Here is a 27,046-nt window from a genome sequence, read left to right as displayed (position 1 = left end):
GAGTTGAACTTCCAGGTATTATTCCAATGTGTCTGCTGTCTTTGCTTCCCCCCCACCCCCACCCACCCTTGGTGGTAGAGGTCACGGGTTTGGAAGGTGCTGTCAAAAGATATGGGAGTTCAGGTGATGAGAGAAGTAGAATATTTTTTAAATGATCAGAAATTATTGTTAGTGTTCATAGAGATTTTAAAAATCTGAAACAAGCGTGAAGGTATTGCAAGCAATTTTTTAAAAAATTATTTACGGAATGTGGGCATCGCTGGTTAGCCCAGCATTTATTGCCCATCCCTAGTTGCCCTTCAAAAGGTGCTGATGAGTTGCCTTCTTGAACCATTGCAGTCCTTCAGGTGTAGATACACCCATTATGCTGATAGGGATAGAGTTCCAGGATTTTTTCCCCAGCACAGTGAAGGAATGGAGATATATTTCCAAGTCGGGGTGGTGACTGACTTGGAGGGGAACCTCCAGATGATGGGGTTCGCAGGTATCCGCAGCTCTTGTTCTAGATGGTAGTGGTCGTGTGTTTGGAAGGTGCTGTCTAAGGAACCTCGGTGAGTTCCTGCAGTGCATCTGTTCATGGCTGCCACTGTTCGTCGGTGGTGGAGGGTTTGAATGTTTGTGGGAGCGGGAGAGCAATCCAGCAGACTACTTTGTCCTGGATGGTGTTGAGCTTCTTGAGTGTTGTTGGAGCTGCACTCATCCAGGCAAGTGCAGAGTATTCCAGTACACTCCTGACTTGTGCCTTGTAGATGGTGGTTAGGCTTGGGCAGGGGTGACGGGGGGGGGGGGGGGGGGGGGGGGTCAGGAGGTGAGTTACTCGCCATAGGATTCTTAGCCTTTGAAATGAAATGAAATGAAAATCGCTTATTGTCATGAGTCGGCTTCAATGAAGTTACTGTGAAAAGCCTCTAGTCGCCACATTCTGGCGCCTGTCCGGGGAGGCTGGTACGGGAATCGAACCGTGCTGCTAGCCTGCTTGGTCTGCTTTAAAAGCCAGCGATTTAGCCCAGCGAGCTAAACCAGTCCCCTGCCTTGGTAGCCACATTGTTAATGTGGTGAGTTCAGTTCAGTTTCTGATCAATATTAACCCCCAGGATGTTGATGGTGAGGGATTCAGCAAAGGTAATGCCATTGAATGTCAAGGGGCGATGGTTCGATTCTCTCTTGTAGGAGATGGTCTTTGCTGGCACTTGTGTGGCGCAAATGTAACTTGCCACCTGTCAGCCCGAGCCTGGATAGTGCCCAGGTCTTGCTGCAGTTGGACTTGGATTGCTTCATTATCTGAGGAGTCGCGAATGGTGCTGAACATTGTGCAGTCATCCACAAACATCCCCACTTCTGACCTTATGATGAACGGCAAGTCATTGATGAAGCAGCTGAAGATGGTTGGGCCGAATACACTACCGAGGAATTCCTGCAGTGATGCCCTGAAGCCGAGGTGATTGACCTCCAACCACCACAACCATCTTCCTTTGTGCCAGGTATGGCTCCAACCAGCGGAGAGTTTTTTTCCCTGATTCTCATTGACTCCAATTTAGCTAGGGCTCCTTGATGCCATATTCGGTCAAATGCTGTCTTGATGTCAAGGACAGTCACCCTCATCTCTGGCATTCAGCTCTTTTGTCCATGTTTGAACCAAGGCTGCAATGAGGTCAGGAGCTGAGTGACCCTGGCAACATCCAAACTGAGCGCCCGTGAGCAGCACTGATGATGACTCGTTCCATCACTTTGCTGATGATGGAGAGTAGACGGATAGGTCGGTAATTGGATGGGTTGGATTTGTCCTGTTTCTTGTATACAGGACACACCTGGGCAACTTTACACATTGTTGGGTAGATGCCAGTGTTGTAGCTGTACTGGAACAGCTTGGCTAGGGCTGCGGCAAGTTCTGGAGCACAGGTCTTCAGTACTATTGCCGGAATATTATCAGGACCCATAGCCTTTGCAGTATCCAGTGCTTTCAGCCGTTTCTTGATATCACGTGGAGTGAATCATATTGGCTGAAGACTGACTTCTGTGGTGCTGGGGACCTCTGGAGGAGACTGAGATGGATCACCCACTCGGCCCTTCTGGCTGAAGATCATTGCGAATGGCTCAGCCTTGACTTTTCCACATATGTGCTGGTTCCTCCAACATTGAGGATAGGGATATTTGTGGAACCTCCTCCTTGAATGAGTTGTTTAATAGTCCACCACCATTCACGGCTGGATGTGGCAAGACTGTAGCGCTTAGATTAGTAAGGAAAATGATATATTTGCCTTTAATACAGAGATGTTGGCATTAGAAGAGTAAGGAAATTACAAGGCAATTTTTTATTTTTTTTTACACAGAGGGTAGTGGGTGCCTGGAACTCGCTGCCGGAGGAAGTGGTGGAAGCAGGGACGATAGTGACATTTAAGGGGCATCATGACAAATATGAAATGTAATGAAAATCGCTTGTTGTCACAAGTAGGCTTCAATGAAGTTACTGTGAAAAGCCCCCAGTCGCCACATTCCGGCACCTGTTCGGGGCGGCTGGTACGGGAATTGAACTGTGCTGCTGGCCTGCCTTGGTCTGCTTTAATAGCCAGCGATTTAGCCCAGTGTGCTAAACCAGCCCCATACATGAATAGGATGGGAATAGAGGGATATGGACCCAGGAAAGTGTAGAAGATTTTAGTTTACACTGGCAGGATGGTCAGCACAGGCTTGGAGGGCCAAAGGGCCTGTTCCTGTGCTGAACTTTTCTTTGTTCTTTGAAATCTTATTGCATTTGTACAAGGCTTAGGTGAGGCCACACCTGGAATATTGTGTACAGCTTTGTTGTCCATACCCAAGGAAGGGTATAATTGCCTTGGACACGGGTGCAACTAAGCTGCAGCAGTTTAATTCCTGGGATGGGAGGGTTGTGTTATGACAAGAATATCAATGAGAAGAGTGGACCTATACTCTTTGAAGTTTAGAAGAACGATCATGCATGACAGGGTTGTTGGATATGAGATTATGGCCTCAGTTTAAAGCCATTATTTGATCCATTTGCCGAAAGATAAGACCATCAGTTTCCTGTTTCAGGTAGAAAATAACCAATAAAATATATCTTATGCGCAGAAAAAGACCAAAATAGAGAATGTTCTTCTTGATCTGTAAGCCTTACATTTCTGTACATACAACTAGCCAAATGAAAAAATAGTCACAGAAATCCAAATCTCCACTTTCGTAATGTGTGCTTTGTTATCCATTTTTTTTCTTCTCCCTCCCTGAAGGTTCTGATGTTTGCTGGGGTGCAGTTCCATGGGTGCTGGTCGCCCCTAGTACGTTTTAACACACTTTCCAGTAAAGATCACAAGAGATCAGAATCAGGAATGGCCAATTGATATTTCCACACACCCCTCTACCACCTGCCCTTCCAATGCCAGCTAGATTCTGGAGTATGTGAACCATATATTTGTTAAGTCACCAAGATAATTTATAGGAATAATCCTTAATTCTAACTACTTTTTAAATGAGGAAACTGATCGCTGTTTGCAGAATTTATTATTTGTAGCCCAAAGACCATAGCTGTTTAAATTACATCTCCCAATTGTTTTCTTATTCGCCTGTTAACACCATAAACTCTGCTGATAGATGTGTCGTACATTTATTTAATACCTTGTATGATTATAGCACAGTATAGATTCATTATAGTAAGATTCAGCACGACTGTGCAATGTGTGCTTGATCCCATATTATAATAATTCAAGTTGTCGGCATTTTATTTCTGACAGTTGCCGGTTGGGTGTGCGGGTGAAGCTATCCATCTTTGACACATATTTCTCAGATGGAGTTGTTAATTTTGCTCTTACGTCCATGCTATGCTTATCAAGACAGAGTGAATGGGTCTTGAAGCCAATATCCTCTTGCACACGTGCAAGTTGCTTGTACAGTGCATTCAAAGCATCCCTGAAACACAGGAATAAGAATTAAAGCAATTGTAAAGTTATGTCATCATCATCACTTTTTTTTCTCTTCTAATTTCAACAAATTCCACCATTTATCTCAGTAATTCTACACTTCATACTCAACTGCAACATAACCTAACAATCTTAAACTCCAGAATTGGTCATTATGATTTCCTTTCTCAGCTGGCACACTGATGAGGCTCTTAGAGCGGGACAATGAAAGTTCTTGCTGCAGTTTCCTTCTCACCGCAGCTGGGCCATCACAGGGAGGCACCAAATGAAAGCAATGTGCTTCCTCACCAGGAGACAAATTTAACCCAAGCTGCACTTGCAAATCTTTATTGTCACTGCAATGAAGTTACTGTGGAACCCCCGAGTCGCCACATTTCGGCGCCTGTTCGGGTTCACAGAGGGAGAATTCAGAATGTTCAACTGACCTGACAGCACGTCTTTCAGGACTAGTGGGAGGAAACCGAAGCACCAAGAGGAAACCCACGCAGACACGGGGAGAACGTGCAGACTCCACACAGACAGTGAACCAGCCGGGAATCGAACCTGGGACCCTGGCGCTGTGAAGCTACTGTATTAACCACTGTACTACAGTGCTGCCCACATCAAGCAGCTAATTACACTGGAGGTGGAATGTAGGTAGTTTAATACAGAAAGTAAAATTTTCCCTGTGAGACAGCCCTTTTACTTTGAGGTGATGATTCCTTTACTAGGTTTCAATGGAAGATGATTACTTGTAAAATAAAAACAACTTGCTTCCAATCACTGATCATATGATCAAGCTGCCTGGGAGATAAACACTAATAGTGGATGGGTAAATCAGAAGTTACTTGAAAGGAGACAGGGGAATAAATTCCTGCGTGTTCTATTTTTCAAGCAATTCAGTTTGAACATTTATTTCAAGCCAAATTCAATTGAAAGTTTGCACTGGCTAACAGGGTTTAAAACTCAATAACTGAAGGGCTCTATTTTCAGTGCATTGGACTTCTAGGATAGTCATGCTGAGACAGAGAGAAAGTGAGTTCCTAGATGCAAGATTCCAGAGTTAAAGAATCATAGAATTAGAATAGTTTTGACTCAAGGTGGTTGTGCTTAAGATGCTAGCGACGCCTTTGCAAATATTGTGTGCAGTTTTCATCTCCTTCCTTAAGGAAGGATGTAAATGAATTGGAGGCAGTTCAGAGGACGTTAACTAGATTGGTTCCTGGAAACAGCAGGTTGTCTTACGAGGATAGATTGTAAATGCTAAGTTTGTTTCCACTAGAGCTTAGAAGGGTGAGGGCTGACTTGATTATAAGCATATAAGATCATAGAATCCCTACAGTGCAGAAGGAGGCCATTTGGCCCATTGAGTCTGCACCGACCCTCTGAAAGAGCACGCTACCTATGCCCACTCCCCCACCCAACTAGCCCTATTCTTTTAACCCCATAAACTAAACTCCACATCTTTGGATACTAAGGGGCAATTTAGCATGGCCAATCCACCTAACTTGCACATCATTGGACTTTGGGAGGAAACCGGAGCACCCAGAGGAAACCCACATAGACACGGGAGAATGTGAAAACAAAATATTCACCACCACAAATAGCCTTGAAACGAAGCATCCCGAGGCCTTGTTCATTGTAGTTGGGGACTTCAATCAGGCCAAGCTCAAGAGCGTACTACCAAGTTACCACCAACACATCACCTATTCCACTAGAGGCCCAAACATCCTGGAGTACTGCTACACAAATATCAAACATGCCTACCGCTCTATCACCCCCCCCCCCCCCCCCCCACACTTTGGCAAATCTGACCACAAGGCTGTGCTCCTGCTCCCGGCTTATAAGCAAAAACTGAAGCGGGAGAATCTGTCAAAGAAAGTTGTGCATTGTTGGTCTGAGGAATCGGATGATCTCCAACGGGACAGCTTAGAGTCAGTGGACTGGTCAGTATTTAAAAACTCTGCGACCAGCCTGAATGAGTACACCACTACAGTGACTGACTTCATTAGTAAGGGTGTAGAAGACTGTGTGCCAAAGAAGCAAATCCACATGTTTCCCAACCAGAAACCCTGGATGAACAGGGATATCCACTGCTTGCTGAAGTCTCGGTCTGAGGCGTTCAATTCAGGTGACCCTGACCTCCACAAGAAAGCCAGATATGATTTAAAGAAATCCATCAAAGATGCCAAAAGACAGTACCGGACCAAGCTGGAGTCCCAGGCTAGCCACACGTCTATGGCAAGGTCTGCAAGACATAATGGGCTACAAGATGAAGGCATGTAAAATCATCAGCTCCAACACAACCCTCCCTGATGAGCTCAACGCATTCTATGCCCGCCTTGAGCAGGAGGTCAGCGAGAGCGAGCCCTCCACCCCAGAAGCCGTGGATCAACTTGTATCTGAGGTCACCACTGCAGACGTCAGAGCAGCCTTCTCGAAGGTCAACCCATGGAAAGCCAATGGCCCGGATAGGGTACCCGGATGAGCACTCAGCTCTTGCGTGGATCAGCTGGCGGGGGTATTCGCAGACATCTTCAACCTCTCTTTACAACAATTTGAGGTCCCTATCTGCTTCAAGATGACCATCATCCCTGTACCAAAAGAAAGGTCAAGCAGCGTGCCTTAATGACTATCATCCAGTGGCTCTGACACCCATCACCATGAAGTGCTTCGAAAGGTTAGTCATGGCACTAATCAACTTCAGCCTCCCGGATTGCCTTGATCCACTACAGTTCGCCTACCGCTCAGTTTGCAACAGGTCCACAGCAGACGCCACATCTATGTCAGACTCCTATTTATTGACTACAGCTCAGCCTTCAACACCATCATTCCTATAAAACCCATCTCCAAACTCAGTGGCCTTGGCCTCGGCTCCTCCCTCTGCGACTGGATCCTGAACTTTCTAACCCACAGATAGGCAACATCACCTCCTCCACGATCATCCTCAACACCGGTGCCCCACAAGGCTGTGTCCTCAGCCCCCTACTATACCCCTTATAAACCTATGACTGTGTGGCCAAATTCCCCTCCAACTCGATTTTCAAATTTGCTGATGACACCACCGTAGTGGGTCGGATTTCAAACAATGACGAGACAGATTACAGGAATGAGATCGAGAATCTGGTGAACTGGTGCGACGACAATAATCTCTCCGTCAATGTCAACAAAACGAAGGAGATTGTAATCGACTTCAGGAAGTGTAGTGGAGAACATGCCCCTGTCTACATCAATGGAAACGATGTAGAGAGGGTCGAGGGCTTCAGGTTTTTAGGTGTACAGATCACCAACAACCTGTCCTGGTCCTCCCATACCGACACTATAGTTAAGAAAGCCCACCAACTACTCTACTTTCTCAGAAGACTAAGGAAATTTGGCATGTCAGCTACGACCCTCACTAACTTCTACCGATGCACCATAGAAAGCATTCTTTCTGGTTGTATCACAGCTTGGTATGGAGCCTGCTCTGCCCAAGACCGCAGGAAACTACAAAAGGTCGTGAATGTAGCCCTGTCCAACACGAAAACCAGCCTCCCATCCATTGACTATCTATAATTCCCGCTGCCTCGGAAAGGCAGCCAGCATAATTAAGGACCCCACGCACCACGGACATACTCTCTTCCACCTTCTTCCGTGAGGAAAAAGATACCAAAGTTTGAGGTCACGTACCAACCGACTCAAGAACAGCTTCTTCCCTGCTGCCATCACACTTTTGAATGGACCTACCTAGTACTAAGTTGATCTTTTCTCTACACCTTGCTATAACTGTAACATTATATTCTCCTTCCTTCCCTATGTACAGTATGCATTGTTTGTGCAGCATGCAAGAAACAATACTTTTCACTGTATACGAATACATGTGACAATAATAAATCTAATCAAACCAAATCAAACTCAAAACTCCACACAGTTACCCAAGGCTGGAATCGAACCCGGGTCCCCAGTGCAGTGAGGCATCAGTGCTAACCACTATGCCGTCAATATAAGATCCAAATGGTTTTGACGAGGTAGATGTGGGTGAGTCCAGAACTAGGTGGCACTGTTTTAAAATTAGGGGTCACCCTTTCAGGACAGAGATTAGGAGAATTTTTGTATTTGATGGACGAAATGATGTATTGCAATAATTAAATATCCTTTCTCCAATTGTGTCTTTTCAATCCAACATAGGTAAAAGTGTTAGTTTAACATTTAAAGTCATTCACAGCACAAATGGTGCAAAATGAACATCTTATTAAATATTTTCTGACAGTACGAATGTTTGAGCATACGGGGCGGGTTCTGGTCACAGTTGTTTGTTGCCTTAGGGTCGGTGGTACACATATTGGACAGGTGGAGCTTTACAAACCAAGTTCAAATTTGGAAATTCCTAATCGGTTACATTATCAGATGATGAGGATAGAAGATTGGGCAACAATTGAAAAGAAACAATCTGGGTGGTTACAGGGAGAAGGCAGGAGAATGGCACTAGTTGAAATGTTCATTCGGAGAGCCAGTGTAGACACAATGGGCTGAATGGTCTTCTGCCCTGTTACAATTCTGTCTTTCTGTAACTGTCTCTGGAAGAAGTTCAAACCTCTGAGCAGATGAGTGTTGTGGTTGGTGTTCGATGTCTTGCAAGGAATCTATCAAACAACTTGTGACTTGTCCAACTCGGGATCTTTATTAAACCACACGTGGTAAGATAGCAATCTATTTCAGAGCAAGCTATCATGGAGTTTCTTTGTACTCCCCTGGAACTACCCCGAGGCACGACTGTCCTCGTGTACGTCTTATAACCATCCCCCAATCACCGGATGTGCCCACACTTATATCGGAGTGCCTTGTCACATGACCACTGTCTCGGGACTGCATGGTGGATCTGTACCGCCACCTGCTGGTTGGAGGTCACATCACCAGCATATTCCCTCCTCCTCAGAAAACATTAATGTTTGTTTACAACCATTATTACTATTTTAACTTTGTACATTTGTGATATGGTTAAACAATGTGAACAAGTTAAACTAGGGTGTCCATGAACATGATATGCTTGGTCATTGTCCGTCTCTTTCGCACAAGTCATTGTGCCTCCCTCACGGGATGACCCCCGTGATCATTTGGGTTATTGCCAGCCTTTTCGAAGACTGGTTTACGTGCCGGCCTCTTACTTTGTCTCCTCTTTACTCTGTACCTTTGGAAGGCATGCATCTGTGATTGCCATGCACGAGTCACCAGCTTCTTTCTGTTTCGCTTTTTGCCACAATGCTGCTTACTGCTTCTGTGCGTTTTCTGTTTCTTCTGTCTCTGGTTTATCAGTAATGACCTCACCTTCCGTTTTGCTTTTGTCATTGGGATGAGCTAGCTCTCCCAGTCTTCTCCTCTTCCTCCTTCTTGTTTTGACAATTGGTTTGCAAATTCTTTTGTGTTTGTGTTGAGGCTTGGCAGCCTCTGGTTCGGTGCTGGTCTGCACCCTGTGCTCAGAGGTCTACGGAATCTCAGGTGGATAATGAGGAGCCAACGCGTCATCACTGGGTTGTGTGAGCATGCCCACGTCTGCGACCTCAACGGGATGTTGGAGCACCTCACTTTCTAATGCCTGGGTGGAGATTAGATCTACAGCAACAGGTGTTGCCCCTTCTTTTCTCGCTGGAGCATTGCTCAATGGCTTCTCTTTACAAGAAATAACGATGCTGACACTCTCTGGTCATGATGATCCAGACGTTGAGATGTTTCACTCTCAGCGTTGTCAATCTCTTCAACATCAGAGTTGCTATCATCATATTCATCATCGATGTCTTCCCATTCATCCTCCGTATCCTCGAGGATCTCCGCTGTTTCACTCTTGGAATCATGAATCTGTTTAACATCAGAGTTGCTACCATTATATGCACCATCAATGTCTTCCTATTAATCCTCAGTATCCTCGAGAATCAGGGAATCGACTACTGGAATCATTTGAGGCCTGAAACAATTCATCAAGTACCTCTGGAGCAAGTGTCTCTAAGATTGGGATGATGTCATCTGTTTATAGCTTATTCTGCCGGTCCTCCGTGATAGCAGCAACTTTGATCTCAGTTTTTATTTTGGAGTACGCCATCTCAGAGCTTCCGCTCTTCTCAGCATTCAGCACAGTCTGGGCATCCGCAAGACCATCTCTTCATTCCTTCCAAACCACCGGAGTAATGCTTCTTGGGACTTCTCATTAAGCCCATCCTGCGAAAAAGATCTATGAGCAGTTCGTACTGGTCTTCATCTGTCTCGCCTTCCACGCTATTACTTTCTGCATCCTCTTCGAAGTCTTCAAATATATTCATAGTACTCATCAGATTCAGCATAGTCTGCAATGATTTCACCTGTAAAATACAACATTGCACACGGAATTATGTGTTAACACAAGAGGCCGGCAAGTTCAAAGTCCGCATTGCGTTTGGCTGCCGAACTTTGCTGAACATTCCACACTGTGGAAGTTCAGGGGGACTGAAGAAATTAAAGAACGATTGATTTGATACAGTTTTCTGCGAGTGTTATGACCTTTGTGCTTCAGTTTAGTTTCAATTGTTTTCAACCTGACATTTTTGCCCTCCCTTCTGTCAATCTTACATCCTGTGCACCCCATGATTTCTGGTTCATCAAAGAATGATTGAAGCGGCTACAAATCCATCTGATATACTCGTGATCACCTCGTTTGTGAAATACTCATTGGGTTCGAACTTAAACTCCAGAGTGAAGCTCCTTGGCTTCTCATGCTCTGAACATTTAACGTTCACATCTTGTACGTGCTTTAATACGGGCTTGTCATGCTCCTGTATCATGCCACTGAGCACATGCACAAAACCTTCTACAGATGTTCCATAGAGAGCACCCTATCCGGCTGCATCACAGCTCAGTATGGCAACTGCTCGGCCCAAGATGGCAAAAAACTGCAGTGTGTGGTGAACTCAGCCCAACGCATCACACAAGCTTGCCACCTTCCTAGTGATACTGTCTACCTCAGGAAGAAGGCAGCATTGTTAGAGACCCCTCACACCCAGGCTTTGCCCTCTTCCAGACTCTTCCATCAGGCAGAAGATACACAAGTCTGAAGACCTGTACATCCAGACATAGAAACAGCTTCTTCCCCACAGCTACAAGACTCCTCAACGACTCTCCCTCAGACTGATCTGTTCCCTGTAAGAACACTATTCACGATGCCCTATGCTGCCCTTGCTCATGTATTTGCTTTGTTTGACCCTTGTTCCGCACTGTAACCAATCACGATTTGTTGATGTACCATTTGTCAATGTACTCTGTCGATTATTCTTTTGTCTACTCTGTACGTACTGTGTACGTTCCCTTGGCTCAGAAAAATAATTTTCACTGTACTTCAGTACATGTGACAATAAATATCTATCAATGATCTTGAAGACTATTAACCAAAATTGCGGAATGCTCGCTGGCTCTTCCGTCTCTTTGTCTTATTTGTTGTCTTTTGTCTGGATTTCTTCTGAATCCTCATCAAATCTGCACACCCAGATATCTTCTAATTCTGGGACATGTAGGTGCTCAAGTAAGTTCACAGATTCACATGCATCCGCTCCTATGATGAACTCAATTTTCATGTCTACAATATGAAACCGTAACATGTACGCCATGTAACCCACCGAGAGCTTTAGTTCACACTCACCAAAAGTCTCCATCTTTTTTGTACCATAGTATACCAGCAGTCCTGGCCGATCAGCGACTTTAAGCTGCACGTTCAGCTTGTGCCAAGCAGACCGACTGGAGAGACTGGCTCTCATTTTAGTGTCAAAGTCGCATTGCCATAATGAGTTGTTCCGGAACACCATCGATTTCCATCTGGTTTTTACGGTTTCCGGAGAGTTCTTACGAGCTTTGTTCTTTTTTAAAAATTGTGTTTTCACCTTTTTTGTTCGGACTCTTCTGGTCCTTGGTTTTCATGAAATTGATGAAGAACTGTTCGTCGGTATCTATCTCAACAACCACATATATTGATCTTATGGTCCATTGAAGGGCACTCAAAATACTGTTCTGCAAAATGCGCAACACGGCCGCACCTGGAACAGACTTTTCCAAAGGCAGGATATTGCTGTGGGCCATGTAGAGTGCCAACTTTTGGCAGAAGATGGCGGCTCCTGTCAGCCACTTAAAATGGCCACCCACACAGAGACCATGTTTCTTCATGACGTGCGTCACAACACTAATAGCGCTGGAGTCTTCCTCAGAGTTGGCGCCAAATTTTTCAAGCAGCATGTGCTGATTTTCTGTGCAGCTACCTTGCTCGGCAGGCAAATCTTTATTGCTTGTTCCAATGCCAAACCTTCTTCCTGCAGCAACCTCTCACCGAGCTTATCATTAGCTACACCAAAGACAATTTGGTCACGGATGAGAGAAGATTTCAGGCTACTGAAGTTGCATGACTGGGCCTTCAGCCTCAAGTCAATCATAAAACTATCGAATGATTCACCAGGTTTCTGGGTATGCGTACAAAACATATATCTCTCAAATGTCTCATTCTTTTTGGGGGGCAATGCTGATCAAAGTACACAATGACTTAATCGTATCTCTTGCTATCCTCCTCATTGTCAAGTGCAAATGTATAATACAGTTCAATTGCTTGAGGATGTGCTACTGTTAGCAGCAACGCTATTCACCTTTCATCAGGCTGCCTGCAGGCCTAGGGCCGAAACATAAAGTTTGAATTGCTGTTTGAAGCCCCACGAGTTTTCGTCTACATTACCGGATATCTGAAGCTGGTGGGGGGCTTTCAGTCCTTCCATCTCGAGCTTCAGCATAGTCTAGTGCATTGAGTCGCCACAGGCTGCAGTTCACCAGAGCATTCTTTCCCCCGAATTCTTAACTTTGTCAATGCCGTCGTTATCTTCAAATCTTAAGCACTCTGGTACCATGTGGTGCTTGGTGTTAGATTCCTTGCTAGACATCGATCAAACAACTTGTGACTTGTCCAAATCAGGATCTTTATTAAATCACACATGGTAAGATAGCGATCTGTTACAGAGCAAGTCATCATGGAGTTTCTTTGCACTCCCCTGGAACTATCCCTAGGCACGACTGTCCTCTTGTACGTCGTGTAACCATGCCCTGATCACCGGATGTTGTCGCACTTATATCTGAGTGCCTTGTCACATGACCACTGTGTACCACCACCTGCTGGTTGGGGGAAGCACTATCAGCCATCTACAATATTGCTTGCAGGCAAATCACCACAATGAGGTGTCTCAATATCTTTTTAATAACTTTGGCAGAGGACAGGCTGTTAGTCTTTTCGGATGGAAAACAGGAAGTGGTAACAAGAACATTAAATAAAAATCATTATAACATAAACTGACTTTAAAAAATGCTATGTATACCATGGGCGAAATTCACCGACCCCACGCAGGGTCGGAGAATCGGCCGGCGGCGGCGTTATTCCCGCTCCCGCCGGGTTTTGAATTTTCCGAGCGGCCAAAAACCGGCGTTGTGCAAATCCCGCCGGCAGCCTCTGAGAACAGCTGGCGCCGGCGGGATGTCATTTAATTTTTAATGTCAACAAATCTCCGGCCCGGATGGGCCGAAGTCCCGCCGACGTGGCCATGGTCACGTCGGCGAAAATCACAGTAGGTTTATAACGGCGTCAACCATTGATGATGGTTGACGCCGTTCAGTAACCTACATCGAGTGCGGGGGTAGGGGCGTTGGAGAGGGGTGGATTGGGGGGGGGGGGGGTTGCGGCGTTGAGAGGGGGGGGTACCGGCGTTGAGAGAGAGGGGGGGGTACCGGTGTTGAGAGAGAGAGGGGGGGGTACCGGCGTTGAGAGAGAGAGGGAGAGGGGTACCGGCGTTGAGAGAGAGGGGGGGGGTACCGGCGTTGAGAGAGAGGGAGGGGTACTGGCGTTGAGAGAGAGGGTGGGGTACCGGCGTTGAGAGAGAGGGGACGGGTACTGGCGTTGAGAGTGGGGGGGGGGCGGCGTTGGAGGGGGGTAGGGGTGGTGGGTAGGGGTGGTGGGTGGTGGGGAGGGGGTAGGGGGGGGGGGGGTAGGTGGTGGGGTGGTGGGAGGGGGGTAGGGGTGGTGGGGGAGGTGGGTAGGGGGTGGCAGTGGGGAGGGGGGTAGGGGTGGTGGGGAGGGGGGGGGGATGGGGTGGTGAGGGGGGGTAGGGGTGGTGAGGGGGGTAGGGGTGGTGAGGGGGTAGGGGGCGTTGGAGGCGGGTGGGGTGGTGGAGGGTGTTGGGGTAGGGGGCAGCGGCGTGCAGAGAGGGGGGGGGGCTATGGATGCCCGGGCCAACGCACCGTCGCCCCCCCCCTCTGCAACCACGCCGCTTGCCCCCTCACTCCAACCCCCCCCCCACCCACCCCGCCGCCTCCCTCCAACATCCGCTAACCCCCCTCCAACGCCCCTACCCCCCTCACCGTCCCTACCCCCCTCACCCCCCTACCCCCCTCACCACCCGCCCACTAACCCCCTCACCCCTGCTCCTACCCCCTCCAAAACGCCCCTAACCCCCCCTCTCCAACGCCCCTACCCCCCTCCAAGCGCCCCTTACCACCCCCCTCCAACGCCACTACCCCCCCTCCAACGCCCCTACCACCCTTCACACCGCCCCGACCCCCTCCAGACGACCCCTTACCCCCCTGCACCCGCCCCTACACCCCCTCACCGCCCTACCCCCCTCAACCGCCCCTACCCCCCTGCCAACGCCCCTTACCCCCCTCCAACGCCCCTACACCCCCTCCAACGCCCCTACCCCCCTCCAACGCCCCTACCCCCCTCACCACCCCTACCCCCTCCCCACCACCCCTACCCCCCTCCCTACCCCCTCCCCTCCCCACCACCCCTCCCCACCACCCCTACCCCCCTCCCCACCACCCCTACCCCCCTCCCCACCACCCCTACCCCCCCTCCCCACCACCCCTACCCCCTCTCCCCACCACCCCTACCCCCCCTCCCCACCACCCCTACCCCCCTCCAACGCCGCCCCCCCCCCTCTCTCTCAACGCCGGTACCCCCCCCTCTCCTCTCAACGCCGGTACCCCCCCCTCGCCTCTCAATGCCGTTACCCGTCCCCCCTCTCTCTCTCAACGCGCCACTTCCGCAGCAGGTGAAACTGACGCGTATAGCGTCAGTCCGCTACTGGCCCTTTCGGAAATGGAGATTTAGGGCCTAAAAGCAGGCCGCGACGTCGGAGTCACCGGCGCCGCTTTTTCCCACCGGAAATGGGTGTCACGTAGGTCCGCGGTGAATTTTGCCCCATATTTGTGTTGACAGTATTAGAAAGGGCATAGTCTGCCTATATTAATACACCGTTGCAATATCTACAGCCAAAATAATGATACTACTGAATATTTCCTTTTTAAGGAGAATTATATGGACCTGATTAGTATTGTTTTGGCATCAGTTTAAACTTAATTTACCAGAAAATGAGTACATTGATTTGCACATAAAAATCAAATATCAAATATTTAAAGATAGCAAGCTAATCTGTTGAGAAGAGAACATAAAGCATACTGAGATTGGGCAAGTTTCTGTTTGAGTGCATCGATGGTCCCTTCCAACTGATGAACCTCATCTACCAGTCCATACTGTGCCTGGGGGTAGAAATGACATACAGTACTCAAAAAGGGAATCATGGTATCATTATATCAATTTGCATAACATTTCATGAAGACAGCTCTCTCTCAATTTTCCAGTACCCATTTCTGCCTCACATCCATCCCTCGCTTCCTACCTGGATTCGGGAGCACATACAATAGTTGTTCTAATATGTAAACAGAGACAATACATCAAATATATCCTCCTGTAAATGCTGTTCAAGAAATTGTGTAACTATATTTGGTGATATGTGGACCACCATGTTACTTCCATCTAAAACAAAATCTTTACATGTATATAGTGTTTTTAACGTAAAAACAATAAAAAAAAGACTATCCTTTATCTCAAGAGGAGCAAAATACAAAAGTGAGAAAGTGGCATTTCTGTTGTACAGAGACTTAGTCACTTACCACCTGGAGCACCATGTTTGGTTTTAGGCACCAAATACTAGGAAAGATCAATTAGCCTTTTGTTGGATAGGGCACGGGGCAGATATAGCAGAATGATAATGGAGGACAGCGTACATAAAACTGACTTGTTACTGCCTGGAGTTTAAAAGACTGTTGGGTGATCTAATTGACTTGTGACTTGTTTAAAATTATAAAGGTATTAGATAGGATAGATATTGAGAAACTATTTACATTTGTGAGCTTTAAACCGAGAACTAGACCATTCAGAAGTGAAAACCAGAAACATTTCCTTCCGTAGTAGAAATCTGAAACTTTCTCCTCAAAGATTGTGAATGAGTTAACTGAAATTGTAAAGACCGAGATCAACAGATTTTTTAGGAGGAAGGAGTCATAGAATCATAGAAGTTACAGTGCAGAAGGAGGCCATTCGGCCATCGAGTCTGCATCGGCTCTTGGAAGGAGCACTCTACCTAAGCCCACATTTCCAACTTACCCCAGTAACTCAGTAACCCAACCTAACCATTGTTTTGGACAATAAGGGCAATTTGGAATGGGCAATCCACCTAACCTGAACGTCTTTGGATTTTGGGAAAAAACTGGAGCACCCAGAGGAAATCCACGCAGACACTGGGAGAACGTGCAGACTCCGCACAGACAGTGATCCAAGCGTGAATCGAACCTGGGACCTTGGCGCTGTGAAGCAACAGTGCGAATCACTGTGCTACCGTACCGTTGGAGGAAAGGGGGAAAAATCAAGCTGAAGCACAAGTCATTCATAACTTAATGGTGGAACTGGCTCTAGGAGCTGAATCACATACTCTTTCTCCTATGTTAAAAGGGTGCTTCACAGAGGTATAATAACTATATGGAATCAAGGAAGGCGATATTAAGAAGGGTAACCAAAAGCTCAGCCTAAGAGGTGGAAGAGGTGAGTTTTGAGGAGGTTATTATAAGACAAGAGGAATATGGAGAGGCGGAGGGCTCTGGGGAGGGAATAACAGTGTCTTGAAGCAATGACATTGCAGGAATGATGTGGAGATGCCGGCGTTGGACTGGGGTGAGCACAGTAAGAAGTCTTACAACACCAGGTTAGAGTCCAACAGGTTTGTTTCAAACACGAGCTTTCGGAGCACGGCTCCTTCTTCAGGTGAAGAAGGAGCCGTGCTCCGAAAGCTCGTGTTTGAAACAAACCTGTTGGACTCTAACCTGGTGTTGTAAGACTTCTTACATTGCAGGAATGGTGAGACAAAGGGATGTGGAACGGCACAAGAAGAGCTGGGGGTTGTTAAGCTGGAGAAGGGGTGAGACCATAAAGGAATTTAAACATGAGAATTTTAAAGGTGAGCCTTCGGGATGTTGGGGGAGGGGGGTGTGGGGACCAGTATATGTCAACAAGGACAGGAATGATGGGTGAGTGGGATGAGTCAGGTTTGAATATGTGCAGAGTTTGGGATATGCTGAAGTGTACAGAGGGTGAAGGTTCAAAGGTCAGTCAGGATGTGTTTGAATATTCAAGTCTGTAGCTCACAATGGCATGAATATGAATCTCAGCAGTTGTGCAGGGACAGAGGCAGATAATGTTGTGGAGATTGGCAGCCTTTTTTTTGTGGCGAGGGAATGGGGTTGTGTGGTGAAAGTATCATGCATGCATTATGGTGAATACAATAACCTGTAACCTGTGACCTGGAAGTGGTGATATGAACTGCTTCCAGGTACTGTACAGTAACCCTGGTATGGCCCCACCTCTGGCTCCACCCACACTGGGGCCATATATAAGCCGGCCTCTTGTGGGCGGCATTCATCTGCACTACTGACTCTGGCTGGGCAAGTTCATGACTAATAAAGCCTACTGTTCACTTGCTCTCTCTGCCTCACTGTGAATTGAAGGTATATCAATTGATTAGTCAGAGACAGCACTATGGAAGCCACTCTAAAGCCAGACAGGCTTGAACTCGACGCCCGCACATCCAAAGCCAAGGAAATATTCGAACATTGGCTCCGATGCTTCGAGGCCTACCTCGACTCCTCCACAACGCCTCCCACAGAGACTCCTCCATGCCCAGGTGAGCTATCGAATCTCCGTAATGATCGAGAAAGCGACCACGTACGAGGCGGCGGTCGCAACTCTCAAGGCACATTTCGTGAAGTCCGTAAATGAGGTGTTCGCTCGGCACCTCCTCACTACTCACCGTCAACGCACCGGAGAATCGCTGGACAAGTATCGAGATGTGACGGCGGAGAACATATGAACTCAGATCCAGGACACCTATGTGGCGGGGGTCCGCTCGAACTAAATCAGGCAGTGCCTACTGGAAAACGGGACCTCCGACCTGCGGGAAACGGTAAAGTTAGCGACCTCACTAGAGGTGGCCAACAGAACCTCAGCGCGTTCCCCGCGGGCCTGCCGAACCCCTCGTGGACACCCTCGTGGCGACCCCCGTCAGACCCGACTACGTCGCAGGCCCGTGTCGCGCGTCTGCCAGTCCAGCCCGGGGAACCGCAGTGCTACTTCTGCAGCCAAGGCCAACACCCCCGGCAGCGCTGCCCAACCCGCACATCAACGTGTAGCGATTGTGGAAAAAGGGGGCACTTCGCTGGAGTCTGTTTGGGACGGCCTAAGGCCCAGAAATCGAAAACACTCCAGGCCCGACCCATGGACTCGCAGCCCCGCAGACCCCGCAATGCGGCTGTGTGCCTGCCCGGAATGCCCCCGTCAGATGCGTCATCGGCATCGTGCGACTCGTGGAGGCCGCCATCTTGGTCACCGGCCCCAACACCGACCGACACATGCAACTCATGGGGGCCGCCATCTTGGCCGCCGGCACCGACCGACACGTGTGACCGTTAGGGGCGGCTATCTTGGTTGCCATCTTTACCCCAGCCCGACATGTGCAACTCATGGGGGCCGCCATCTTGTGACTCCACCGACCACACAGACTACCTGCAGCTGGGCGCAGCCACCCTCGACCAGTCGCAGCCAAAACAGCTGAAGAATCCATGATGGTCGTCAGAGTCAACGGGCACGAGACCCCCTGTCTTTTCGACTCCGGGAGCACAGAGAGCTTTGTCCACCCCGATACGGTAAGGCACTGCTCCCTCCCCACCTACCCAGCCTCCCAAACAATCTCCCTTGCCTCCGGGTCCCATTCAGTTCAGATCCGGGATACTGTATCGCCAAACTCGCGATGCAGGGCGCAGAGTACACTCATTTTAAGCTCTACGTCCTCCCCCACCTCTGCGGATTGGATTTTCAATGTAACCACCGAAGCCTGACCCTACTGTTCGGCAGACTCTTGCCCGCCCTCACGGTGTGCAGTCTCGCGACCCTCAAGGTCTCCCCCATCACTCTTTGCGAACCTCACACCTAACTGTAAGCCCATCGCCACCGGGAAAAAAATCAGATGGTTGTGGACTACAGCCAATTAACCGATTCGCGCAACTCGAAGCGTACCCCTTCCCCCGCATAGCGGAGATGGTCAACCAGATCGCACAGTACCGTGCCTTCTCCATGGTCGATCTGAGGTCGGCCTACCACCAGCTCCCAATCCGCCCGGAAGAGCGCCAGTACAATGGTTTCGAGGCAGCCGGCCGGCTCTTCCACTTCCTCAGAGTCCCCTTCGGTGTCACTAATGGGGTCTCGGTCTTTCAGAGAACGATGGACCGAATGGTGGACCAGTACGGTTTGCGGGCTGCATATCCGTACTTGGACAATGTGACCATCTGCGACCATGACCAACAGGACCATGACGCCAACCTCCAGAGGTTCCTCCAGGCCGCCCATCCCTCAATCTCACATACAACAAAGGCAAATGCGTCTTCCGTACTACCCGACTAGCCATTCTCCACTATGCCGTAGAGAACAGAGTCCTAGGGCCTGACCCCGACCGTATGCGTCCTCTCACAGAATTCCCCCCTCCCCACAGCCTCAAGGCCCTAAAACGATGCTTGGGGCTGTTCTCCTACTGCGCCCAGTGGGTCCCCAACTATGCGGACAAAGCCCGCCCAGTTTTTCAAACAACCACTTTTCCCCTGACAGATGAGGCCTGCGCGGCCTTCAGCCACATCAAGACCGATATCACCAAGGCCACAATGCACGGTATGGATGAGTCCATCCCTTTTCAGGTAGAGAGCGACGCGTCAGACGTCGCACTGGCCTCCACACTCAACCAGGCGGCAGGCCAGTAGCATTTTTCTCTTGGACCCTCAACGCTTCTGAAATTCAACAGCCCTCGGTCGAGAAGGAAGCACAAGCCATAGTGGAAGCCATGCGGCACTGGAGGCACTACCTAGCCGGTAGGAGGTTCACCCTCATCACCGACCAACGATCGGTAGCCTTCATGTTCGACAACGAACAATGGGGCAAAATAAAAAACAATAAAATCTTGAGGTGGAGGATCGAACTCTCCACCTACAACTACAATATCAAGTATCGTCCTGGGAAGCTCAACAAGCCCCCAGATGCCCTGTCCCACGGCACATGCGCCAGCGTGCAAGGTGACCGACTTCGGGCTATCCAGAATGACCTCTGCCACCCAGGGGTCACCCGGCTTACCCACTTCATTAAGGCCCGCAATCTGCCCTTGTCCTCCAAGGAGGTCAAGCCTATGACCAGGGACTGCCAGGTATGTACGGAGTGCAAACCGCACTTCTACTGGCCAGACAAGGCCCACCTGGTAAAGGCCTCCCGGCCCTTTGAGCGCCTAAGATTAACTTCAAAGGGCCCCCCCTCCACCAACCGGAATATATACTTTCTCCCCATCATCGATGAGTACTCCCGCGTCCCCTGCCCCGACATGACCTCAGCCACTGTAATAAAGGCACTGCACAGCATCTTCACGCTGTTCGGTTTCCCTGCGTATGTCCAGTGACCGGGGCACATTGTTCATGAGCGATGAGCTGCGTCAGTACCTGCTCAACAAAGGCATCGCCTCGAGCAGGACTATGAGCTATAACCCACAGGGAAGCGAGCAGGTGGAGAGGGAGAATGCGACGGTATGGAAGGCCGTTCTTCTGGCCCTTAGGTCTAGAAGTCTCCCAATCCCCCGCTGGCAGGAGGTCCTCCCTGACGCCCTCCACTCCATCAGATCGCTCCTCTGCACGGCCATGAGCGAGACCCTCACGATTGTTTGTTTATCTTCCCCAGGAAGTCCATCTCCGGGGTCTTGCTTCCATCTTGTCTGAAAACTCCGGGACCAGTCTTTCTCCGGAGGCACACGAGGAGCCATAAGACCGACCCCCTGGTTGACAGGGTCCAGCTACTCCATGCTAACCCCAAGTACGCTTGCATCACCCACCAGTTCGGACGACAAGATACGGTCTCCCTACGGGACCTGGCGCCAGTTGGTTCCCCCGCCAATGCGCACCCCCCCGCCTAAATCTCCCCCTGCCCGCTGCCACTCACAACGCCCCATACGGCCCCCCGGGTCTCCTGTATTGTTCCGGGCTGACACTGCCACCACCCATCACCCCCCACCCCATCCGTCTCCGACACGCCAGACTGAGGCTCAAGCTCCAGACGCAACGCCCCTGGAGTTACCACCTGCGACAACTGTGCCCGCCGCACCGCCAGAGCTGCGGAGGTCGGAGAGAACGATCCGGCCTCCAGATAGACTGAATATGTAATGACCCCACGTTACCCCCGCTGGATTTGATATTTTTAACAGGGGGTGAATGTATTCACCATAATGCATGCATGATACCATAACCTGTAACCTGGCAGTGGTGATATGAACTGCTTCCAGGTACTGTACTGTAACCCCGGTATGACTCAGTCTCTAGCTCCGCCCACACCGGGGCCATATATAAGCCGGCCTTTTGTGGGCGGCATTCATCTGTACTACTGACTCTGGCTAGGCAGGTTCATGACTAATAAAGCCTACTGTTCACTTGCTCTCTCTGCCTCACTGTGAATTGAAGGTATATCAAGTTGGTTGCTAATATGTTGGTTCAATGTGAGATAATGACCATGGAGGAGGATGAAACTGGCTGAGGTGGCAAGAGCACTGATTTTGGGATGGGTCTTCTCAATGCTTAACTGGAGAAAATTGCAGTTTAGCCACAACAAGCAGTCTGACAACACAAATGCAACGGAGGGATTGTGAGATACTGGAGAGGCAGAGCAGGGTGTCATCATTGTACCTGTGGAAGATGACCCCCAATTCTGCAGATGGTGTCACCAAGGATTGTAATACACATCCAGTAAAAAGGGAACTGAGCATTGATCTTTTGGCGACTCTGGATATAATGGCGCAGCAATAGGAAGCAAAGCCATTTCTAAACATCGCCTGGCTACGATCAGGTGAGAAGAGTGGAATCAAGTGAGGACTGTTACACTTGGCTGGACATTGGAGAAGATCATTGAAGAACAAAGGTTTGGTAGATTATGTCAAAAACCTCAGAGGACGAGCAAAGAAGTTTTGAGGTTAGTTACTATCGCATTGGTGACTTTGGTTTGGCGTGGTGGTCGGGAGGAAACCTGATTGGAGACATTCAAGGATAGCTTTGGAGGAAAGATGATCATGGATTTGGGAGGCAAAGACATGTTGATGATCTTAGAGGGGAAAGAGAGGTCTGCGATGGGGTGGTAGATTGAAAGGATAGAGAGGTCAAGGTGGGTTTTTTGAGAAGGGTGGTGTGTCAGTGATTGTGAAAGGGAGGGGACAATATCAGTTGACATGTGGGGTGATGGACAGATAGGAAGGGAAGTTGGATTGTCAGCAGTCTCGTGGGAATGGGGCAAAGGAAGCAGGAGATGGGTCTCATGGACAGGATGATCTCAGAGAGGACATATGGGAAGATAGGAGAGAAACCAGGGAAAGATGTGGATCAGGGCTATGAAAGATAGCAGGGTGTATTTGAGAGAGAGGCCAGACAGCCCCTGGATGTGATCCTGCCAGATCTGGTGATATATGGTTAAAACGGTTGTGCAAAGTTGTTTGTGGTGCATCCGGGGGATCAAGAGGAGGGGATTGGTAGGCTCCCACTGAAGCAGGCAGGGAAGAGCTTCAGGTACCTAGGGGTCCAGGTGGCTGGGAGTTGGGGGGCCCTGCACAAGCTCAACCTCACAAGGTTGGTGGAGCAGATGGAGGAGGAGTTTAAGAGGTGGGATATGTTACCGCTGTCACTGGCGGGGAGGGTGCAGTCCGTTAAGATGACGGTGCTCCCGAGGTTTTTGTTCCTGTTCCAGTGCCTCCCCATCCTTATCCCGAAGACCTTTTTTAGGAGGGTCAACAGGAGTATTACGGGATTTGTGTGGGCGCATGGGACTCCGAGGGTGAGAACGGTGTTCCTGGAACAGGGCAGGGATAGGGGGGGCTGGCGTTGCCCAACCTCTGTGGGTACTATTGGGCTGCCAACGCAGCGATGGTGCGTAAGTGGGTAATGGACGGGGAAGGGGCAGCATGGAAGAGGATGGAGGTGGCGGCCTGTGTGGGCACGAGCCTGGAGGCGCTGGTAACAGCGCCGTTGCCGCTCCCTCCAACGAGGTATACCACGAGCCCGGTGGTGGTGGCTACCCTCAAAATTTGGGGGCAATGGAGACGACATAGGGGAGAAGTGGGGGGCTCGATGGAGGCCCCGATATGGGGGAACCATCGGTTTGTCCCAGGGAGCATTGATGGCGGATTTCTGGGCTGGCACAGGGCAGGGGTTAGGAGGTTGAGGGACCTGTTTGTGGAGGGAAGGTTCGCGAGCTTGGGGAAGTTTGGGCTCCCCCCGGGGAACATGTTTAGTTACATGCAGGTGAGGGCGTTTGCCAGGCAGCAGGTGGAGGGGTTCCCCTTGCTGCCCCCACGAGGAGTGCGGGATCGGTTTTCTCTCGGGGGTGTGGGTTGGAGGAGGGAGGATTTCGGACATATACCGGGTAATGCAGGAGGTAGACGAGGCCTCGGTGGAGGAACTGAAGGGTAAATGGGAAGAGGAGCTGGGTGAGGAGATTGAGGAGGGGACGTGGGCGGATGCTCTGGAGTGAGTGAATTCCTCCTCTTCCTGTGCGAGGCTTAGCCTCATACAGTTCAAGGTGCAGCATAGGGCCCACATGACTGGGACGAGGATGAGTAGGTTTTTCAGGGGCGAGGACAGGTGTGCTAGGTGCTCGGGGAGCCCAGCGAACCACACCCATATGTATTGGGCGTGCCCAGCGCTGGGGGAGTTTTGGAAGGGGGTAGCAAGGACGGTGTCGAGGGTGGTGGGATCCAGGGTCAAGCCAGGCTGGGGACTCGCAATTTTTGGGGTTTCAGTGGAACCGGGAGTGCAGGAGGCGAAAGAGGCCGGTGTTCTGGCCTTTGCGTCCCTAGTAGCCCGGCGGAGGATCTTGCTCCAATGGAAGGATGCGAGGCCCCCAAGCGTGGAGGCCTGGATCAATGATATGGCGGGGTTCATTAAATTGGAGAAGGTGAAATTTGCCCTGAGGGGATCAGTACATGGGCTCTTTAGGCGGTGGCAGCCTTTCCTGGACTTCCTGGCGGAACGGTAGGGAAATAGGCTGGTAGCAGCAGCAGCAACCCGGGGGGGGGGGTTTGCAAATAATACACTCAAGTCTCTGTTCTTCGGATTTAAGTCAGTGAAGATGAGGACCATATTATGGAGAACAATCGTTAAGAGAGGAGAAGGCCGGGTGCAGGCAGTAAAGATGAACATTCTGCGACTTTTTCTGTTCCAGTGCCTGCCGGTCTTTTTGCCAAAGTCATTTTTTAGTGGGATGGACAGGCTGGTCTCATTGTTTGTGTAGGCAGGGAAGGTGGCTAGGATAAGGAAAGTGCTGCTCCATAGGGGACGGCAGGCCCTTCCAAACTTGTAACACTTACTGGGCGGCGAATGCAGAGAAGGTGCAGGGCTGGAGTAGGGAGACGGAGGCTTTATGGGTGTGGATGGAGGCGGATTCTTGTAAAGGGTCTTGCCCCAGGAAAGTACTCGGGTTGACCTGTTGTGGTAGCCAAGCTGAAGATCTGGAGGCAATTCCGACAGCACTTTAAGTTGAGGGCAGGCTCGAGGCTGATGCCGATCAGAGGGAACCATGGATTTGAGCCAGCGAGAATGGATGTGATGTTCCGGGGATGGGAGGAGAGAGGGGCGAAGGAGATGAAGGATCTCTTTTTGGAGGGGTGGTTTGCAAGCTTGAAGAAGTTAGGGGTGACGTTTGGGCTCCAGGTTGAGGGGGGCTTCAGGTATATGCAGGTGCGGAACTTTGCAAGAAAGGTCTTTCTGAACTTTCCAGTGGCACTGTCCTCCTCGCTGCTGGAGGAGGTGCTGTCGCTGGTGGGGCTGAAGGTGTTTTGGCGATTTACGGTAGAACCATGGAGAAGGATAAGGTGTCCATGGAAGGGATTAAGGCCAAGTGGGTGAAGAGTTGGGGTGATGTTGGAGGAGGGATTAAGGTGTGAGGTGCTGGGAAGAGCCAATGCCTCAATCTTGTGTGCGAGCTGGGGTTGATTCAATTAAAAGTGGTGTACAGGGCGCACTTAACAAAGGTGAGGATGAGTTGGTTGTTTGAGGGGGTGGAGGATAGCTGTGAGCGGTGTGGGTGGAGCCCAGCTAATCATGTTTATATGTTCTGGTCCTGCCCGAAGTTGGAGAGATTTTGGGGGTTGTTTTTCAGCACTGTGGCTGAGGTTCTATATGTGGATTTGGAGCCGGATCCTCTGGAAGCCATATTCGGGGTGTCAGACCTGCCAGAGCTGCAGACGGGTTCGAGGGTAGATAGCTTTGCCTTTGCCTCGTTGCTCGCTCGCAGGCGGGTCCTGTTGGGTAGAGGTCCCTGTACCTTGGTGTGGCTGGGGAATCTAATGGAATTCCTGTATTTGAAGAAGGTGAAATTTGCTCTGAGAGGGGCAGATGAGGAGTTACACCAGAGATGAGGTTTGGTTATCTTATACTTTGGGGATCTGGTTGCCATCAAGGGGTAGGGGAGGAGGTCGTTCGCAGGGAGGGCAGGCGGTGGTGTTGGGGTTGTGTTTATTTGTTGTAAAAATGTTGAAAATTTGAATAAACATTTTCAAAACAAAAGTTGGGTAGTGTTCCAATCATGGGCACTCATTTATTGTGGCTTAATAGATGCAGCTTGTCTTAATTATATTACATTTTTAAAAATACTGATATTTGGGATCACATCCATTATAATTAAGATCACCAGTTTATGGGTACAAAATTATTCAAATTCTGCTTCCATTACATAGGATTTAAGGGTGTTTACTTGCGCTTAGGGCCTCCAATTAATTCATCCATAGATTTTTCATGAAAATTACAAACCAGTGCCTTGTGTCATAGTTGAAAACCACACCTAATTTCCAATTTATTTTGAGCTCATTGGAGTCATTGAATACTCTTCCTGCCTCTTTCTTCTGTTTATCCACCCTCCTATCTCCATATTTTTTTCTCTTTTTTTCACTTTCCCATTTTTGCTCATCTGTTATTGCATTTTTGTTTGCCTCAGAAATTGTGGTAGAGAAAGACACTCAGACTGGGGTATTAGTGGAGCAGCATTTAGCTCAGGAGATAAGCAGGTTAAGTGGTACCAAACAGTACGTTGGGAAGTACCAGAAATACTGCTGGATATTTTGTGAATATTACAGAACCGCCTGGTTGATCTTCTATAGGTGGAACAGTTTGGTGAATTGCCCTGATTTATTGCGTAACTTCATATTACCTGTTCAAATGGCTGACAAAGTCCTCAGTTCAATCTTTAGAAGTGTTGAGCTAGTGGAGAATGCCATGGTTGCTGACAGAACAACACCCCTTGCAGTCCCAGGATCACAGAGTGACCCAGGTAAAAGTAGGTGCTGTTGTGGAGGGTCTCATGGGATGGGGGTTGTGGGGAGAGAAGGTGGGGGTCAGCAGCAAGGGCAGAAGCGTGGCCTCTGCCCTTGATCATGCACAGAGTAGTGCAGATCGAAGGACCGTCTCCTTCAGCTGACGTACACACTACACAATTTAACCAGTGTGCAGGCCACTAGTCAACAGGCCTCTAGAACTGTCACCATTGCAGCTGAGGCGGGAATAGGCCCTGAAGTGGTTATTAATTGACCCCTTAAAGGTCTCCAATGGAAGCGTTGAATGAAGGTCAACCATGGGCCTTTATGTCCAGAACTTACTTCTGGTGGAGTCTGGAAGGTGTCGGGTAGCGGTCCCGACATCAACACACCTAATTTTCAGGCCCTCCCACTTCCTCTTTC

General features: G+C 49.4%; 1 protein-coding gene across 1 annotated transcript in view; it reads right to left on the bottom strand.

Annotated features, from left to right (window-relative positions):
- Positions 1 to 3,494: 3,494 nt before the first annotated feature.
- tekt2 (tektin 2 (testicular)) overlaps positions 3,495 to 27,046 on the bottom strand; it is a 65,300-nt gene continuing 41,748 nt past the window's right edge. The window contains exons 9-10 of the mRNA XM_038800255.1: positions 15,385 to 15,464; positions 3,495 to 3,918 (exon numbers count right to left, since the gene is read on the bottom strand). Coding sequence (XP_038656183.1) covers positions 3,705 to 3,918; positions 15,385 to 15,464 — 294 coding nt within the window. The 3' untranslated portion in view covers positions 3,495 to 3,704. The remainder of the gene's footprint in view (positions 3,919 to 15,384; positions 15,465 to 27,046) is intronic.

The sequence above is a fragment of the Scyliorhinus canicula genome, chromosome 1 (genome assembly GCF_902713615.1).
Source record: "Scyliorhinus canicula chromosome 1, sScyCan1.1, whole genome shotgun sequence".
Taxonomy (NCBI): domain Eukaryota; kingdom Metazoa; phylum Chordata; class Chondrichthyes; order Carcharhiniformes; family Scyliorhinidae; genus Scyliorhinus; species Scyliorhinus canicula.
This window is presented reverse-complemented; position numbering and strand designations above follow the sequence as displayed.